The sequence below is a fragment of the Lacerta agilis genome, chromosome 9 (genome assembly GCF_009819535.1).
Source record: "Lacerta agilis isolate rLacAgi1 chromosome 9, rLacAgi1.pri, whole genome shotgun sequence".
In the NCBI taxonomy this organism is placed as follows: domain Eukaryota; kingdom Metazoa; phylum Chordata; class Lepidosauria; order Squamata; family Lacertidae; genus Lacerta; species Lacerta agilis.
Window position 1 is genome coordinate 23,695,994 of NC_046320.1, and position 20,455 is coordinate 23,716,448.

The 20,455-nt window shown below is 42.7% G+C and overlaps 1 protein-coding gene across 8 annotated transcripts in view; it reads left to right on the top strand.

The window, feature by feature from the left end:
- The window catches only part of FAT1 (FAT atypical cadherin 1), a 124,681-nt gene that overhangs the window by 93,884 nt on the left and 10,342 nt on the right, over nucleotides 1-20,455 (top strand). For 6 of the 8 annotated variants that reach the window (XM_033161182.1, XM_033161186.1, XM_033161183.1 and 3 more), the window contains 10 exons: nucleotides 107-250; nucleotides 4,030-4,227; nucleotides 6,720-7,521; nucleotides 8,195-8,326; nucleotides 8,429-8,592; nucleotides 9,582-10,044; nucleotides 11,035-11,188; nucleotides 12,252-12,362; nucleotides 15,778-16,409; nucleotides 19,492-19,629. In XM_033161182.1, the coding sequence (XP_033017073.1) occupies nucleotides 107-250; nucleotides 4,030-4,227; nucleotides 6,720-7,521; nucleotides 8,195-8,326; nucleotides 8,429-8,592; nucleotides 9,582-10,044; nucleotides 11,035-11,188; nucleotides 12,252-12,362; nucleotides 15,778-16,409; nucleotides 19,492-19,629 (2,938 nt within the window). Of the gene's footprint in view, nucleotides 1-106; nucleotides 251-4,029; nucleotides 4,228-6,719; nucleotides 7,522-8,194; nucleotides 8,327-8,428; nucleotides 8,593-9,581; nucleotides 10,045-11,034; nucleotides 11,189-12,251; nucleotides 12,363-15,777; nucleotides 16,410-19,491; nucleotides 19,630-20,229; nucleotides 20,317-20,455 lie in introns of those variants that run through there. The other 2 variants (XR_004427392.1, XM_033161187.1) reach the window with 2 other exon arrangements.

Consider the following 20,455-nt stretch of genomic DNA (forward strand, 5'->3'; position numbering starts at 1 on the left):
TGCCATAATGCAACAGCAATAAGAATATGCAGGTTCTAATATTGTTTAATTTCTTTTCTTTTAATTGCCTGTTTTTCTTAATATCTCTGTGTGTTTCACTCTTAAGGTTTCTGGTTACACTCTGACAGTTCAAGCATCTGACAATGGAAACCCGCCTAGAGTCAACACAACTACAGTTAATATTGATGTATCTGATGTGAATGACAACCCACCAGTGTTTTCCAAGGAGAACTACAGCATTATTATCCAGGTAATTTATATATCGCATAGAGAACAGACACACTAATGGCAAACATAGTTGTGTGGATTGTCAGGGATCAATAAATGTTTGAATCGGTCCTTAGTGAGACTTAATAGTTTGGTCATTGCCACCAAGGTCCTGGGCAGTGCCTTTTTCTCTGGGGGTACTTAAGGGTACGCAGTACTGTGACCTTTTTTCTAGAAGAAAAGCACTGTAAATATTTTTATTTCAGTTTGAAGTTTTGGAGTTGATAATACTGGTAATGGTAAGCAAAATTTGGCTTGGCTTACTAGCCAGACCACTTGTGTCACCACTGAACACTCTATGCCAGGGGTAGGCGACCTAAGGCCCATGGGCCACAAGTGGCCCACAGGGGTCATTTAACCGGCCCATGAGCCTCCCCCGAACCAAGCCGCCCGCTCGGTGAGTCCCTGCACACTGCTCTAAACTGGCACAGCGTGGCACAGAGACTCGCTTCCGCAGTGCCAAATGCCGGAAATCGTGTCTGCGCAGACACAGACACTGGAAATTGTGGCTGTGTGTGCTCATGTGCATGTGCGATCCAGCCCACGGAGGGATCTCCGCTGGAGTGAACCGGCCCAGGCAAAATAAACCTTGCTGACCCCTGCTCTGTTCCTTGGTTCCCACAGCCTGTACAGGTAATTCAGGGAAAGAACTAGTGTTTGTCCTTTTGGTGGGGTTTTGAAGGCAGGGCAAACAGCACCTCTCTGTTGCTGTGTCCTACAAAAGTCCAGTGACAAAGGGAAGAAACCACCCCTCCACTCCCCAGAAGGAGTATTTTTTTTTTATTTCCCTTCCGTGGGGGTTTGGCAGGAAGCAAAAGAGGTAAGACGAAGCTGGTGCCTTTTGCCAAAGCACAGCTTCTGGGGATGGAAGCTATCTCCCACCCCAACCGCTGCCACCATTTTCTACAGAGGAAAGAAGAGATCATATTGTTCTTACTAGTTGAGCAGGAAAGTGCCAGCTGTGCCTTCCAGCTTCCTCCTGCATGAAAAGCTAATGGGCACGGAAAGAAATTGCTGCTTCTTTTCTCCATGGGGAATGGGTATTAAAGGAGGTGGCCTTCTTCTCCTCCCATTAGGTTTTTGCAAGAGGCAGCAACAAGGCACAGCTGCTGTTTTCTGCAAAAGCCCATGCTTTTGAACAAAATTGTTTTTCATTTCCTTCCCATTCTTTCCCCCCATGCTGCGCACTGGACTTTGGGAGCATGGACTTGTAAAATGTCTCCCCACTGCCTCCTGAAAAGAAAAAGAAAAAACAGGAAGGGAAATAAATTACCCCATGTTGCAGCCTCGGAGAAGAAAAGGGGTATTTTCCCCCTCCCTGTTCCTGACAGTTTTTTGCAGGATGTTACAGCATGACGCTGCTGGTACTTTTTACAAAAGCCCAACTTTTGGGAGAGAAAATGCCTTTTCTTTCCTCCCTGAACAACAGGGGAGGGCAAGAAAGTTGTGTTTCCAAAAGCAGGGCATAGGTGCACACCACATCGTGGAGGGTTACTGTCCTACAGTAAGCAGCTTTATTGAATCCTCCATATTACGAAAAACACTTCATTGATTCCGTAATGTTGATTTGCTGAAAAGCAGTAGTTAGTGAGTAATCAAGAGTGGCAATTGTTAACAATTTACAGGGCCTTGTGCACCCTTTGATTAGTTTGTTAACAGCCTTGTGTTTACTCCCAAATCTAAACTGATGCACCAAGAAGCAAGTTTGTACAGTCTCATCTGAAGGCTGGATTTGAAATGGGAAGGAATCTTGGAATTTCCATTACTCACTGATCAACAATGATGGGTAGATGCACTTCGAAAGGAGAGAGATTGTAGTGTTGATTGAGCTAAAGAACTGCAGAGAGATGTTGGCGAATGTGCTCTTATAAATGGTTTGGGGTTGTTTTTTTAACGGTACACAGAGAGTTTATTGTGCAGTAGGACAGGAAAGAAACAGCTTGGTGGAGTTGAATCCAGTTTGCCCAATGTATCCATTCCTCCTATAATAATGCAATACAGTACAATGCTGAATCTTTGATTTCAGTATGGCGAAAATCAGTCACAGAAGCAGAGGTTCTAACTGTGCCAACATGACGGAGTCTATTGCCTCGGACACTATAGGGTTACAGCATAAATGTATGAACCAGACAAAGAATGGGAGACAGTGAGCTTTGTCCTCCTTTTAACCAGATAGGAAGTGGAATGACAGAGAGATTAAGAGATTTACTTCACAAGAAGGTTACAACACAGGCAGGAAGTAATCCTGGATCTTTTAGCTCTCAGCTGTTTTACACATAAGAATTGTCCTAATAGGTCAGCTCAGCATCTCATTCCCCTCTCCAGCCTACCTCAGCAGTGGATGTTTTAGAGAAATTACAGCAGAGTTACGTCCCAACTGTGGAGTGAATCAACTATTCCCATGCATTTTTTCCCCCTTTCATTTTCTCTTTATGTGCCTGCCATGGCCTCTCATTGGTTCTAGGCACAGAGATTGAGATTGGTCATAGAGTCTCATAGAATTATAGAGTTGGAAGAGATCATAAGGGTCATCTAGTCCAAACTCCTGCAATGCAGGAATCTTTTGCCCAATGTGGGTCTTGAACCCATGACTCTGAGATTAAGGGAATCATACTCTACCAGCTGAGCTACCCTAGCAGGTCTAAGTACCCTAAAAACCCCTTTCCCCCAGGGAATCTGAAGTAGGCTATTAAATCAGCATTTAAGTTTCCTAGGGACAGGCATTGGGTTGTATTGAGCTAACTTTTATTCAGAAGAGACTAATGGACAGTACTAACTTAAAATGCATTGATCTTGTGGTTTTTTTCAGATAAAATTATCTACCTGGTCAATTTAGCTGGGTGTAACCTATTAATCAGAAAGAAATCATGGGGAAAGGGGAAAGCTAAGAAGTCTCTTTTTTCAAGTCAGTAAACTAGTTTGCTCTGTTTCTCCAGGGTGTTTTTTTTCCTGATGGCTAGATGGTGCTTAATGGCATTCAGCATATAACCGAGCCAGGTTATGTAATGTGAAAGGAAAATCCAATGTCTGTCTAAAAAACCTGATATTCTGTTCTCTCTACCCTTTTTATATTGGTGTGCCTCTTCTTCTGTTCTCTTCTGTTCTTTTCTCTAAGAAAGAAACAGTGCAAAGGACAACAGTGGAGAGATGGGAACACAGAGATATAAAACTGACCTGACTCCTTATGCCTTTCAGCACGTCTTTCTCTCTCTCTCTCTCTCTGTTAGACTCACTTGACACCAGGTTGTCCTCTTCACCAGCAGATTGCATTGCTCAAATTCACCATATTTTGTTTTCCAACTTCTTCAAGCTCAGTTGGGATGGGGCAGAGGGTGGGGTTGCTGATCTTAGTTTTTTTCTTGCAAAAGCTTTTTTAAAAAATTTAAAAATAAATATGCTCAATTTTAAACAATTTAGGTTTAAACTGTTCTTATTTACATTTTTTTAGCTATATAAAGTGCATCATTATTTTCAGTTGAAAGTAAAAAAGCTTCAGATGAATGGAAATTCATATACATATCAGTTTTGGAATGAATGCAGGAGTTGTTCCCATAGGGCCGTTCTTTCCCCCTTGGGGTTTTTATTTTGTGGAGGGGGTCTTCAAATCTTGGGACTCCCAAGAATTTGCTTATAACTCCCATTTTTGTGTGTGGCTGCTGCTGTTTTGGCTACCTAAGGAATGTCATCTAGTATATGTGAACAGATTATTATTATTTTTTGTTACTTTACTTGCTGCTACAACATCTTTTTCTGCTTTTATAGGAAAATAAGCCAGTTGGGTTTAATGTCCAGCAGCTGATGGTAACAGACAAGGATTCTTCCCACAATGGGCCACCTTTCCTTTTCACCTTTGTGAGTGGGAATGAAGACAGCGCTTTTGAGATTACTCAACAAGGAGTACTTACAACCGCTATTCAACTAAAACGCAAAGTGAAGGATCATTATTTTCTTCACGTTAAGGTGCAAAGTGTTCACAATATGGTGCTTGAAATGTATTGTAATATTTGTGATGGGGAAGGGAATACTTCAGTGTGTGTGTGTGTGTGTGTGTGTCTGTGTTTATAAAACGTTTTACCCCACTTCTTAGCTGAGAAAGCTCCCAGAGTGAGTTACAGATCAGTGAAAAAGAGAAAGGCTTCCAGTTGAACTTAATATATTCACGAGTGCTGCTGCATATTCCAAGTAGTGATTTAGTGTGGAATGTATCAATCAGTTAACACTAATCTGGAGTATACTTCACTGTGACGATACTGAAAGCTACTGCTACACAACCCAGTACAGTGGTATCTCGACTTACGAATTTAATCCATTCCGAATGCACATTCGTAGGTCGAAAAATTTGTAAGTCGAAAAAAGCAATTTCCCCATAGGAATGCATTGGAAAGGAAAAATTCGTAAGTCGAGTAAACGCATCTAAAATTCATAAGTCGAGTAAACCCCATCTAAAACCGCCAACGGATATCATTCGTAAGTCGAAAAATTCATATGTTGAGTAATTTGTAAGTCGAGGTACCACTGTACTGCTCTTGACTGAGGCATGACATGGCAATTAAAGAAACTTATTGTAAGCATAGGTTTCTTCCCGTGGCAAATGCACCTTCACAAAATTCATTCATTCATTTTTGCTTTTATATCTCTCCTTCCCTTCAAATAACTCCAGGGGAAATACATGGCTCTTCCCCTCTCCATGCTGTCCTCACAGCAACCCTGAGAGGCAACTACTGCATTGAAGTAGTGGACTCATGCAGGATCCTGGCTCCTTTCCCCTGAACATGTAAATTATAAGTTTCTCCAACTGCACCCTGTTCATCTGAGTAGTTGTTTCAATCAGGGTCCTGCTGTTATTTGTGGGAACCATCTCTTAAGTCGTGTGCATTAAGAGTTCAGAGCACCAGCTCAAGAGGGCAAAAACCTCGCCCCTATTTTAAGTTGAACTGGAGGGAGTGGAGAGAATTCCTTCCTAATCTCAAAATAGATGACTTCTGATTTTAATGGCGTGTTTAGTAACGTATTTAGGAAATTTGTAATAGGATAACTTGTCAGTATCTCAAGAAATACATTCATTGAATAGTTTTGTGTGTGGCTCTATGATTCCTGGAAAAAGAATAGCTTTATTTGAGTTTAGATCTTGAAGGGGGGAAAGCTTTCAAAGTGCCACCTGCTGTTTGAAACAGGTTACTTCCTTGTTAATATTTTCCATCGTAGTCCAGAACGTTCAGAATTACTGAGTGCCCAGAAACTAAGAGGTGCAAGAATGTGGTCTAAAATCTTTCTTCATTCTAAAATCTTAGTCATATTTCAAAAAATCTAAAGGGTACACTTTTTCATAATGGTTTCATCATGAGGGTTCACTGCAGCTTTCGCCCCATTCTTCTGAAATAAAGTCAGCGATCTTAAAGAATAATCATGCTATGCTGCAGCTGGCTTAGAGAGGCAGTTGGTCTCTTTGGCTACATGGTCTCTCAGGGAAGGTGGATTAGGTGGAGCTGTCCCTTTATCCTATATGCTGTCATCGCATCACTTCTGGGCAGGTAAGAGACTCCAAAATGGGGTGTTGCAGAGGTGGGGAGGAGCCGAGCCAGCCTGGAATCCACTAGATCCCAAGCCGGTCTCACTGCCTTCTCATGATGATGGCATCAAGCCCAATGGTTGTGCTCGGTTGGATCTGGTCATCCTGACCCTGCCTTTAAGCACAGCTGCAGGGGCACAGATGTGACACTGGCTCTGCTGGTCCGCAAAGCCCCTCCTTGGGAGTGGAGGTGGATTGTACCCTAATTTGCACAAACAGAAGTCCTGCTTATATGTAATCCTGCTCTTGTTCATTTCACGGGGTGGGAACCCACAAGCACACCTTTGTATGCTGCTAAGTGACCTCCATTGCAATGAACAGGGAAGCTCTTGTGAATAAGAAGAATTCCATGCAGTTGTCTGAGACCTTAGAATAGGCATACGTCGCAGTCGTTTGCTACGACCTGCAAACAAATCTCTCATTTTGAGCTATGACTACAGAAAGACTTGTTTTATTTTTTGCCATACTGTTTCATTTCAGACATTTTTTATTTATATTTCATTGCGCAACAATACTATGGCAGGATACGGTCAAAAATTATAACCATAAAACAATTATCAATAGCAGACGAAGACAGGAATAAAAACAGGAGCTGATAAAACACTGTGGCAGGTTTAGCAGTAGCTTCTTCAAGAACCATTGGCAACTCTTTAGAAATAGTTCCAGTAGCTGGAGCTCCGCGCGTGCATGGATGGTTTTTAATTGCGATCCAAAAGTTGGAATCAAATTGCACTATTTTAATGTGACAGCTCTTTGCCGGTCAATTCTTCTGTACAAAGCATCCATTAAAGACCTTGACCTCTTTAATAATCATATAAAGCTTCTAGTTAAAAGCTGATGAAATTGAGCCGAAACTCAATGCTTGTGCATCATTTTCCACTAGGTGGCTGATAATGGAAGACCTCAGTTGTCATCCTTGACTTACGTGGACATTAGGGTCATTGAGGAAAGCATCCATCCTCCAGCAATTCTGCCCTTGGAAATCTTCATCACCACCTTTGGGGAGGAATATTCTGGCGGTGTCATTGGAAAAGTACATGCAACTGATCAAGATGTTTATGACACTTTAACGTACCATCTGGATCCCAAGATGGACTCAGTGTTCTCTGTCTCTAGCACAGGTGGTAAGGTGATAGCTCACAAAAGGCTAGATGTAGGACAATACCTGCTGAATGTTACCGTTACAGATGGAAAGTTTACTACCGCAGCTGTCGTTTCAGTCCATATCAGACAAATCACGCAGGAACTGTTGAACCACAGTATAGCTTTCCGTTTTGCCAACCTTGCCCCAGAGGAGTTCATCGGTGACTATTGGCGCAATTTTCAGAGGGCTCTGAGGACCACCTTGGGAGTCAGAAGAAACGACATACAGATTATTAGCTTGCAACCGTCTGATCCTCCATTGAACCTTGACGTGCTGCTGCTTGTAGAAAAGTCTGCTGGTTCTCAGCATTCAACCAGAGCCCTACTCCATAAGATCAACTCCTCTGTGGCTGACCTTGAAGAGACCTTGGGCGTCCGGATACTCAGCGTTTTCCTCAAGCTGTGTTCAGGCCTGGATTGCCCTTGGAAATTTTGTGAAGAAAGAGTGACCCTAGATGAGAACATCATGTCAACTCACAGCACTGCCAGGCTGAGTTTTGTCACACCGCATCACCGGAGAACTGCAGTCTGTCTTTGTACAGGTAAAGTAACCATGCAAAGTATGCTGGAAAATAAATTGTGTATGATCTTTCACACCACAGAGGGTTTAATTGCACTCCTTACTTTTAAGGCTCCAGTCTTAAGCCTAGCAATTTCATGAGAAAGGGAAGATGTACCTGGTAGTTATTCCTTTAGCTAATATGTTATAAGGTATCTCTTAAGCACTTGAAGAATTTCATTTTTGCCTTCCATTGTCTTTAAATGGATTCTGTAGCCGACACAGGATCTTCCGCATAAATTTTGAGGGGAAATTCTACTAGTACCTTTGGGGAAATAGTGTGCCCTTGAGAAAAGTGGATCAGCAACCTTAAGGGATATGGAAACAGTTAAAATATATGTTCGGCTTTAGCTCGGTAACATTTTAGGATAGCGTCATGTCGGGAGAAGAAAGTATGTGGTGTCAGGTGAGCAGTTCTCCCAGCTGGAGCTCATATTATAGCAGTTTAGGAATCCCGTGTCTCCTGTAATTTCTTGCTTATTTCCTTGTCACCTACTTTAACACAGCTATAATTTTCACCACCTGTTGTGCCTGCAGAATATTAGGCTTCCAGTTTTAGGAGTCATTGCATTAAAAAAAAATTGCCATGTTTGGGAAGAATGTGATAAAAATAAAACCTTGCTCTATTTATATATAACTATTATCTATATTTACAGAAGGAAGCTGTCCCCTTGTGAGCAGTGCCTGTGAGGGGAATCCATGCCCTGAAGGTACAGAATGTATAGCAGATCCCAGAGAAGGAAAGTTTACTTGCGTTTGCCACGGAAGCAACAGTGCCCAGTGCCCTGGTAAGATTTTAACTCCTAATACCCTTCAGCTTTGTCTGCAGCCTTCTTGCTGAGAAATGCAGCTTTGAGCCATATCCTTCTCCTCCTTCTCTTTTTTTAAAGTATCGGTTGGACCTTCAGTGACTTTTACTGGAAGCAGCTACATGAAGTATCGCCTCATGGAAAACGAGAACAAGGAAGAAATGAAGCTCACGATGAGACTCAGGACGTACTCGACTCAAGCGGTTGTTATGTATGCCCGAGGAACGGACTATAGCATTTTAGAGGTGTGTTAGCTTCAGATGCTAGAAGCCTTAAACTGCGCAGAAAACTGCCTTAACACACTCACTCTGAAATCTAATTTGCACCTAAATTGTCATAGGTTTAGAATGAATCATTTGATTCCAACCAGTGACATATAACTGAACTCCTTGTAAATAAGCAGGCAGTAGACAGTACATATTTAGTGAAGTATGTGATGCCTTCTACCATATTGGAAATGATGCTTAAATCTTCCAGCTGCTAACAGTTTATGGACAAATATGCCCCACGTTAATATGCTATGATAAGAAACACCGTGAAAAGGTATATGTTAACTGAGATGGGAAAATGAATGAAAATGCCAAAGAGAGAGAGAGAGTGTGTGTCCGTGTCCAGCAGTAACTGGAGGTTGAAAATGTATATATAAAGCACAGTCATTTCCACCAAAGTGAACCCCCTTGATCTTTCAACATTCTGAAAGTATTCTGCTTAATAATCATAACCTTACTCTTAAGGAAGAAAAAGAAAAAGCAAAGCACTACATTTAAGCCAAAGGGTCTAAACCCTTTGGCTTAAATGTAGTGCTTTTCTTTTTCTTTTTCTTCCTTAAGAGTAATGCCATCAAATGATCATGATAGGTGTATTCAGGGTGCTTAAAGCTCTCAGCATCAACATTGCTTTAACATAACTAGAAGCTTCTGCTCATATGAGAGCTTTGCTTAATAGGGTTCTGCTGCTTATTTGTCCCACATGTAATGGCCAATAGGTAGAATCCTGCATCGTGGTGCATGCTGCCGTTCCTGGCAGCCATTGCCAAGAGGTGTGCTCATGCCCCTTTTACCCAGCACCATCTCGTGAGTAAGGAAGCAAGGTGGTTTCCGTCTGGATCCTGCAAGTGCACCACTCGTTGGTGGCAATGGGAGGTAACGCCACACTGGGCTGTTACTGCAAATGAAGCTGGGGGAGAGAAAGAGAGAGGACATCTGTTTATGTGTTGCCTTTTCTCTTTGCTTAGATCCACCATGGGAGGCTGCAGTACAAATTTGACTGCGGAAGTGGCCCTGGGATTGTGTCTGTGCAGAGCACACAGATCAACGATGGCCAGTGGCATTCGGTGTCCCTTGAAGTTGATGGGAACTATGCCAAGCTGATTCTGGACAGGGTACACACCGCATCTGGCATTGCTCCTGGCACTTTAAGGACACTGAACCTGGACAACCATGTGTTTTTTGGTGGTCACATTCGGCAGCAAGGCACAAGGCATGGAAGGAGTCCGCAGGTTAGCAATGGCTTCAGAGGCTGTATGGATTCCATTGTACTAAATGGACAAGAATTGCCCCTGAACAGCAAACCACGGAGTTACGCACACATGGAAGAATCTGTGGGTGTATCCCCTGGGTGTTTACTGACTATGACAGAGGATTGTTCTAGTAGTCCTTGCCAGAATGGGGGCATTTGTAACCCACTACCCAGTGGAGGTAAGTTTGGCACTTTTCCACAGTATTTGCTTTGTATTAAGTAATGGGTGCTCTTTTCATTCTTGGTGGCTAAATTAATGATAAGGTGGCCAGAGTACTTGACTTCACCTAAATGAGAAACTTCATTTCTTACTAGCAGAAAGAACTTATTTGAGATACAGTGGTGCCCCACTAGACGAATGCCTCGCTAGATGAAAAACTCGCTAGACGAACGGCATTCGTCTAGCGGAAGCTGCCCCGCTAGACGAAAAAGTCTATGGGGCTGCTTCACAAGACAAAAAAATTTCGTCTTTTTTTTCGTTTAGCGGAGCGCGGCTGTCATTGCTGCTTCGCTAGACGAAAAACCCGCTAGACGAAAATTTTCGCAGGACGAATTATTTTCGTCTAGCGGGGCACCACTGTATTTTACTTACTGTCTGTAGGCCTATATTTCATCATGCATTCATTTTACATCAGAAATATAAATGTAGTGCCATATTGTTGGTCTCCACAACTGACAGCACCAGCAGTTCTAGATTTAAGAATTGTGTTTACTTTGGAGAATAAAAGATAGTTTTAAAAATGCTTCTGAACATGAAAATGAAGCTTCGTACATCTTAGAGAGGACATCCCAAGCCTCCTTGCATTATTTGAGTCTTGTCCTTCCAGGTAAAATAAGCAGAAACTAGTTGGGGGCCTTTTCAGTGTTGGCTGCAGGATTGAAATTGTTATGTCCTTTGGATTATAGCAAGCTAGTAAGTTCTGGAATGGTATGATCCTATAAATTGGTTATACCAGTGACACACTTCATTATAGGTTATTGTCTGGCTGTTTGCAACTTCTTAGCTTAGGATTGCTTTCATATTGTGGTTATGCTCAAAGTAACATTAGTTTTTGTTTTACATGGGTTTTGAAAGGATCTGATAGAAGGTTGGTTCCACGCATTACAGAAAAACAGTGTTTTGCTTTGTGGGTACCTGTGACATCTTTTTAATACTGTTTTTATTGCAGGTTACTTTTGTAAATGTCCACCTTTATTCATGGGCACTCACTGTGATTTAAGTGTCAACCCATGTGCTTCCAACCCGTGCCTTTATGGCGGCACTTGCATTTCCGTCAGTGATGATTTCATCTGCCAGTGCAGAGGACTGTACACCGGTCAGAGGTATGGCTTCTTTGCTAGCAGAATAGAATTAAACCTATGGTATTTTTTCCCCAAGTTATGTTTTGCCTTTAGAATAAACGCTGTCTGATAATCCTTTGAGACAGCTTCACACATTGCATTTTCTTAAAGTGTAGGGCCAAGATGTTTTACATGTACACTTGAAAAGATAAAGGCTGAGCAATGAGTAGAAACATCCCAAGGGTGACTTTGCACCAATGAAAAGTGCTTCCACCCACACAGGGCGGGGCACCTGTTTTTGATTTTGTTGTTGTTGTTTTTGCAATCCCCTACCTAGAGCCAGTGTGGTGTAGTGGTTAAGAGCGGTAGACTTGTAATCTGGGGAACTGGGTTCGAGTCTCCGCTCCTCCACATGCAGCTGCTGGGTGACCCTGGGCTAGTCACACTTCTTTGAAGTCTCTCAGCCCCACTCACACAGAGTGTTTGTTGTGGGGGAGGAAGGGAAAGGAGAATGTTAACTGCTTTGAGACTCCTTCAGGTAGTGATAAAGCGGGATTTCAAATCCAAACTCCTCCTCCTCCTCCTCCTCCTCCTCTTCTTCTTCTTCTTCTTCTTCTTCTTCTTCTTCTTCTTCTTCTTCTTCTTCTTCCTACCTACTGCTGCCTTCTGTGCCATATCCCATACTATTCCAGAGGATCCCCTGACTTTCAAAACAGCTTTTTATGGATGGCTTGAAGGACTACAATGAGATGTGGAAATCTGTAAAAAAATAAAAATGAGTGTCTAGTCTTCCCCCAAAGGAAATGTTTTCTGCCACCATGGGAAGCAACCCATACTCATCAGGAATCCCAGATTGCATGTGCATCTTTTGAGTGAACTATTTTATTTGCAAACCCAAGTTTTATTTCCGTAAGATGTGAAAATACCCTTTGTGTCATGTACTACCCTGTCTTACTTGGTGGACTTGGTCCTGCAAGCCTTTGGGCACATTTGCAAACATGGGAGTCAACCCAACATTGATTATAACTGAGGGTCATCAACACTCATGTTATTCATAGCTTTGATGAAAACTGACAAGATCTGTTCTCTTTTTTTCCATTTCCAGGTGTCAGATTGGTCCATATTGCAAAGACAACCCCTGCAAAAATAGTGGGAAGTGTATTGATAGTTTAGATGGACCTGTTTGTGAATGTGAAGCAGGTTTTCATGGAGACAGGTGGGTATCTTTCTACTGTTCATAACCCTTACAAAGATTAGCATATAGGATGAATCTTTTTATTTTTAAAGTCTATATTTACTATCGGGGGCTGTAGTACAAGTTTGATTGTGAGAATGGTCTCAGAATTGTGTGTCTACAAAACATTTAGCTCAGTGATGGCCAGTAGAATTTAGTGTTGCTTGAAATTGATGGGGACTATGCCAAGTTTATCCTAGACAAGGGAATACATTGCATCTGGTATTGTTCCCATACTCCAAGGACACTAAACCTGAAAATCTCTCTCACTCTCTCTCTCTCTCTCTCTCTCTCTCTCTCTGTGTGTGTGTGTGTGTGTGTGTACAAAAGAGGGCTCCTTGCTTATTTAGGCATGTATTACATATGTTAACACATTTTTCTTCATTGCATTATAGCATAATATTAAATCTTTAGAAATACTGTTTTACTAGAAAACAGCAGAAGGCAAATAAACTGGGGTTAGCTCTCCTTTGCGGTCTCTCTTTCATCTCTCATGATCAGGGATTTGTACTGATCATTCTGTACTTCAGGGGGAAGAATATAGCCGCACTAGAATTAGCATCCTTTTGCTCACAGTTTTAAATGGTAAAATGCTCGCGTTTGAACAGGAACCAAGGAGGTAATTTTGCTATGGAAGTTTTAGAACATTTCTGCAGATCATTTGAAATAAAATACAATTTTAAGTTGATTTTCCTTCCCCCTCCCCACATATTTGGCTTCTTTTATTTATTTATTTTAATACAATGAATTGGTTTCTTTCTCCAAGCAATGGGGGCTGTCATACTCCCTGAATTCCAGTATTTAAAGAGATTTTGAAATCTTCCGCATTTCTGAGCCAGTGTTGTCCAGTGAGCACTAGACCTGAGAAGCATGGTTTGAATTGCTACCTTTACTGTGATGTTATTGGCTGCTGTCCTTGAAGCTGCATATACAGCCTTATCAGCTAAAGAAGGCAAAGCGCCATGAGTGCAAACTGTTAGTGGAGCCTGAAGGCACCCCATCCTTCATCTGTAAAAAGAGGAAGAATGGTGGCCTGCCACACTAAACATGTTTAGAGTCCCCTCTGTAGTGTTCATAGCAGTCAAGATGCAGTATTTCACCACCCCTATGATGCTCTCACAAGGCAGTCCAGCAAAGTTGTCCCGAGCAATTTGGTTTTGGGGTGGTTGGTTTTTGCCTTGGCTTTCTGCAGTAACCTGTTACAACTTACCTGATAAACCCATTGAGGATAAAATAGCTCACGTGCGTAGCAACTTGGCTGCCACTTTGTCTGCAGTACGGTAAATGAATGTGCCCAGTCGTGTAATTTCAGTTCCTGGAAGAATGCATTTTCCTGAAACCAATCTAAAAATTATGTACCAAGACAGCTTCAAAACACATTTTTGTTGGGGTGGGGCTACTTGTGAGGCAGCTTGGTGCACCGTGTTGTCAGTGGCACATCAAGCACTGCTGACAGAGAGGGGGGAGACCTTTCTCCTATCCCTATCCCTGTTTGCTAGCCAGCAAAACAGCTGGCGTGGGAGAAAACGAGGAAGGGGCTTGGGGGAAATCAGCAAGGGAAGGAGGATGGGTGGAATAGGGTGACCAGGCTCTGTCCAAATTAAGACTGACTCATTAATAAGACAGTCCAACTCAAGTCAACAGGAGCTCTTCCATTGCTGGTGTTCCAGTTGTTGAATTACTTGCTGTGAGGATCTGATTTAAGTTGAGGGCAGTGTTAGAATCTGAGATATGAAAGCTGGGAGCTAAATGGCACCTTAAGCCTAGGTTACGGGTGTAACATTGGGATGTCTAAGCACGTTTTTGTTTTATAACAAGAATACAAAGCTGGAAATGAATGAACGGCAGCTAAAATCTGATGTTCATTTTTCACATGGTCTAGTCCTACCCCTGTTCACCTCCCTAATATTCTTAAGAGAGTCTCTTCTCCAGTCTTCAGAGAGTAGCTGGAAGTGGGGAGGCAGAAAAAGATCTTCCTTTCCTTTCACTCTGCAGTTTTAATCTGAAATCTTAGGCGCAGTACTGTGCCCAGAGCTCATTAACTGCTCGCACTAATGAAATTCCCTGTCACAAAAATGCACCTAAGTTTCAAGCACTGGCTGAGGGGTACTGAGTGACATCAAAGAGATGAAAAAGATTGTGCCAGCTTAGAGTGGAGTACCAGAAGAGGCGCTAAGTGATGAAGTGATTGATTCCCTGGCTAAAATTGTCTGTGCTCTGGTAACATCCTATTAAAACTGCTCCAGTGTATTGGTTATGTGGCTGCCTTTGAAGATGGTTTGAAAAATGTGGTTTGAAAAATAAGATTTTATTTTATTTTGTTTTGTTTTGACTATGGCAGACCAACACGGCTACCCACCTGTAACTTGAAAAATATGGTTGGTTCAGAGTAACTGCTTGATGCAATAAGAATTTCCGCTGTCTGTAACCAGGCTTACCCTTTAAACAGAATACATAATTAAAAGTGTAGTTCCATATAAACTTGTATAAAGGCATGTAGGTGTGGAAGCATAGTGCAGTGTTTTTCAACCACTGTTCCGCGGCACACTAGTGTGCCGCGAGATGTTGCCTGGTGTGCCGTGGGAAAAATTGAAAAATTCAAGAGAATTACTTTATATATAGTCAATATAGGCACAGAGTTAAATTTTCTAATGGTGGTGTGCCTCGTGATTTTTTTCATGAAACAAGTGTGCCTTTGCCCAAAAAAGGTTGAAAAACACTGGCATAGTGTGTGGGGGGGATTGAGGATAAAAAGAAGGTATGGACAATGCGTGCTGTCCTGGGGTCCTTGGACAAAGGGCCAGATTAGAACAAAATGTAGTAATAATAATATAATCAATAATACAGACCCTCCAAGTGTCCCTGTTTTCTAGGAACAGTCCTGGATTTACAGAAGCCTTCCTGGTTTCTGATTTGATCCTGGAACGTCCCACTTTTCCTTAGGACTCCCCTATTTTCATCAGAGAAATGTTGGAAGGTATGAAGTTATGCAGCGCCCCCAAGCCAAAGAGTTAAATAACCAGGCAACCTTTAGAAGACATCTGAAGGCAGCCCTGTATAGGAAAGTTTTTTTTTAATGTTTGATGTTTTATCATGTTTTTATATCTGTTGTAAGCCCCCACCCCCTGAGTGACTGAGGCAAACTATTCAGATGGGCAGGGTATAAATAATAACATTATTAGTATAAGTTTTAAATAGGACATCCCTATTTTCATTGGAGAAATGTTGGAGGGTATGATAAGAATGATAAGAACAATGAAAATTGGCACCCAACACTCCAGATGAGTCACAATATTTTTAATATGGGGGGGAATGTGCCGATGTTATAAATATATCCTGCACTTTCCCATTTTGTGCATTTGTAAGCTGTTCCTTACCTCTTAATGTTTCATTGCAGGTGTTTAACCGATGTTGATGAATGCTTGGAAAGCCCGTGTCAGAACGGCGCTCTCTGTGAGAACACATACGGTGCCTATCACTGCAATTGTAGCCATGGATTTGGAGGAAGACATTGTGCCGACGTCCTGAACAAATACGTTTCAACCCCCTGGAATATTAGCTTAGCAGAAGTCATTGGAATTATCATTTTCATAGCAGGGGTCTTCATACTGGTTGGGATATTTGTCTTCTGCCGCCAAGTCATCCGGAAGAGGAAGAAGAAAAGCCAGCCAGAACCTGAAGACAAACATCTGGGAACAACAACAGCATTCTTGCAAAGGCCGTACTTTGATTCCAAACTGAATAAGAACATTTATTCTGACATTCCACCCCAGGTGCCTGTTCGTCCCATTTCGTATACTCCGAGCATTCCAAGTGACTCGAGGAACAATCTGGACAGGAACTCTTTTGAAGGTTCCACAATCCCAGAGCACCCAGAGTTTACTACTTTTAACCCAGATTCCGTTCATGGCCACAGGAAAGCCGTGGCTGTCTGCAGCGTGGCTCCGAATTTGCCTCCCCCACCTCCATCCAATTCACCATCAGACAGCGACTCAATACAGAAGCCCAGCTGGGACTTCGATTATGACAGTAAGCCGCCACCTCCTTTTTGAACTGAAAAAGCTTTGCTGGCAGGATATTGAGATTTCTGCTTTGAGCAGTTGCCTACAAGGGTTGAAGACATACAGATTTTTTTTTAAAAAAAAATAACAATAAAATAAATAGAGCTCTCTCATTTTCGGAAGAGGGAACTCCTAGGTGGATGTTGAATGTCAAAGGCAGTAAATAATTGATTTTGCTGCTAACTTTTGTGGAGGGGAGGGAAACACTGCTTCTCGGTCACAGCTTTGCCAAAATCCTGGATTTTTCCATTGTTTTCTGTGAGCAGCTCTCAGGTCTGCCTTGTGGTTGAGGGAAAAGGGAGCTAAAGGAACTGGAATTTTGTCAGAGTCTGCAAATCTTTCGGTTTGGGCTGTAGTTGAGAGAAGTGTAGGCAGAGAATGTTTGGGTGTCCAAGGGGGAAATGGGGAGGCAGTCCCTGGCTGCTTCTTAGCAGGAATATTGGGGAGGAAGTATCCCTCTCCTGTGCTGTAAGGGGATGTTTTAGATAAAAGGAAAGGAGACAATGGTAGCAACACCCTAGCTGCCCACCCTGCAGCTCACTTTCAAGACTTAACAGTCAACACCCAAACCTTCTACAGTTATATGGGACAACAGGGGGAAGGACTCAGGGGAGTCAGGAAGAAAAACTAGACGTACCAGTATATTTTTATTTTCCTCTTTCCCACCTCCCACCACAGAAGGCCTAAACAGCACTAAAAGGCTCCCATTTCAGACTGGCTCCGAAGAACATTTGTAGGGGAGTGGCATACTGCAGTGTTTTGCTATTTTGTTGTTGTTGTTCAGTCGTTCAGTCGTGTCCGACTCTTCGTGACCCCATGGACCAGAGTACGCCAGGCACGCCTATCCTTCACTGCCTCTCCCAGTTTGGCCAAACTCATGTTAGTAGCTTCAAGAACACTGTCCAACCATCTCATCCTCTGTCGTCCCCTTCTCCTTGTGCCCTCCATCTTTCCCAACATCAGGGTCTTTTCTAGGGATTCTTCTCTTCTCATGAGGTGGCCAAAGTACTGGAGCCTCAACTTCAGGATCTGTCCTTCTAGTGAGTACTCAGGGCTGATTTCTTTGAGAATGGATAGGTTTGATCTTCTTGCAGTCCATGGGACTCTCAAGAGTCTCCTCCAGCACCATAATTCAAAAGCATCAATTCTACGGCGATCAGCCTTCTTTATGGTCCAGCTCTCACTTCCGTACATTACTACTGGGAAAACCATAGCTTTAACTATACGGACTTTTGTCGGCAAGGTGATGTCTTTGCTTTTTAAGATGCTGTCTAGGTTTGTCATTGCTTTTCTCCCAAGAAGCAGGCGTCTTCTGATTTCGTGACTGCTGTCACCATCTGCAGTGATCATGGAACCCAAGAAAGTAAAATCTCTCACTGCCTCCATTTCTTCCCCTTCTATTTGCCAGGAGGTGATGGGACCAGTGGCCATGATCTTAGTTTTTTTGATGTTGAGCTTCAGACCATATTTTGCGCTCTCTTCTTTCACCCTCATTAAAAGGTTCTTCAATTCTTCCTCACTTTCTGCCATCAAGGTAGTATCATCAGCATATCTGAGGTTGTTGATATTTTTTCCGGCAATCTTAATTCCGGTTGGGGATTCATCCAGTCCAGCCTTTCGCATGATGTATTCTGCATATAAGTTAAATAAGCAGGGAGACAATATACAGCCTTGTCGTACTCCTTTCCCAATTTTGAACCAATCAGTTGTTCCATATCCAGTTCTAACTGTAGCTTCTTGTCCCACATAGAGATTTCTCAGGAGGCAAATGAGGTGATCCGGCACTCCCATTTCTTTAAGAACTTGCCATAGTTTGCTGTGGTCGACACAGTCAAATGCTTTTGCATAATCAATGAAGCAGAAGTAGATGTTTTTCTGGAACTCTCTGGCTTTCTCCATAATCCAGCGCATGTTTGCAATTTGGTCTCTGGTTCCTCTGCCCCTTCGAAATCCAGCTTGCACTTCTGGGAGTTCTCGGTCCACATACTGCTTAAGCCTGCCTTGTAGAATTTTAAGCATAACCTTGCTAGCGTGTGAAATGAGTGCAATTGTGCGGTAGTTGGAGCATTCTTTGGCACTGCCCTTCTTTGGGATTGGGATGTAGACTGATCTTCTCCAATCCTCTGGCCACTGCTGAGTTTTCCAAACTTGCTGGCATATTGAGTGCAGCACCTTAACAGCATCCTCTTTTAAAATTTTAAATAGTTCAGCTGGAATATCATCACTTCCACTGGCCTTGTTGTTAGCAAGGCTTTCTAAGGCCCATTTGACTTCACTCTCCAGGATGTCTGGCTCAAGGTCAGCAACCACATTTCCTGGGGTGTATGAGACCTCCATATCTTTCTGGTATAATTCCTCTGTGTATTCTTGCCACCTCTTCTTGATGTCTTCTGCTTCTGTTAGGTCCTTTCCACTTTTGTCCTTAATTGTGGTAATCTTTGTACGAAATGTTCCTTTCATATCTCCAATTTTCTTGAATAAATCTCTGGTTTTTCCCATTCTGTTATTTTCCTCTATTTCTTTGCATTGCTCGTTTAGAAAGGCCCTCTTGTCTCTCCTTGCTATTTATTTAAACAATTTATATCCGATTTAACCAGCATCATCTCCTAAGCAGTGTACAAAAAAAAAAAAATGCAGCGCAGAAAAGACAAAAAACGATTAAAACTATAAAATCAGGCTTCAAGTAAAATGCCTGCTGGGGTTTTAAAACAGTCAAGCTTAATTTTTTTTTGGTCATGTTTCTAGTACAGCCGTACCTTGGAAGTCGAATGGGATCCGTTCCGGAAGTCCATTCAACTTCCAAAACTTTCGAAAACCAAAGTGCAGCTTCTGATTGGCTGCAAGAAGTCGCAGAAGCCCCATCGGACGTTCAGCTTCCAAAAATAGTTCGTAAACTGGAACACTCACTTCCAGGTATACGACGTCCGGGAGCCAAAACGTTTGAGAACTAAGCTGTTCAAAAACCAAGTTACGACTGTAACTGTGTTTGTGGGGGCGTGTTGAAGTTGGTTGTCACATTAATTGTTTCTGCCTGTCTCTCTGTCTTTAAGCTAAAGTCGTAGATCTTGACTCTTGCCTTTCAAAGAAGCCCCTGGAAGAAAAGGTTTCTCAGCCTTACAGCGCTAGAGAGAGCGTGTCGGAGGTCCAGTCCCTTAGCTCGTTCCAGTCAGAATCATGTGATGATAATGGTAGGTAGATGATGCCTTGCTGTTTTGTGTCGCTCTGCTTCCTTGTCTACCGTCTCCGCATAGGTGCCTTATGCTAGCATTACAAATATCAACAGGCATGTCGTATTCTGTCAGGACTGGCTCACCCAGTTGGGCAAAGAACTGTAGCAATAGCCTCCCAGCAGCAGCAGCAGCAGCACACTCCCACCTGCTGGGAAAGTGAGGTGTGAGTTGGCGCATGGGCAGAGACAACCAGGCACTTGCACGGGTGCAACACACAACACAGACGCCGCCTCAGTATTGCCCCTCAGCCTCCTGGGAAACGGCAGTGGTGCTTCTGCCGGGAGGCCATTACGGCATCTCCACCCCTCTGGGTGAGTGAGCCCCTTCTATAAGTTGCAGACGACGTCATAAGCTGGTTATAAGTCATTTAAACCTGGAATTGTTGGTGTTTAATGTTTGATGTGAAGCAAAATGTATTCAGACAGGGAGGATTCTTTTTTGTAAAAAATAGTGAGGTTATGTATATTGGAGGTGTGTGGGATGGAGTGAGGTTTTAAAATGTCTGAAAACTGGATTACTGCTTCATTTGTCTCCTCTTTTTCCCTGCTGCTGCCTCAGCTCCCATATGGATCAGAGCAGTACTGAGTGAAAGCAGAGTATGAGGGACTGGCTTGTAAGTCTGATTACGTTAGTAATGAAGGAAGTTGTCCAGCAGGGCTTTTATTGTAGCTGTGTTGCTATCTGGCTTATGGCATGACAAGGAGCAATTGTACGCCAAATCTCTGTGCATGGAAGACATTCCACTTCACTGAATCAGGCCCTATTCTATTGTCAGTGTGAGCAA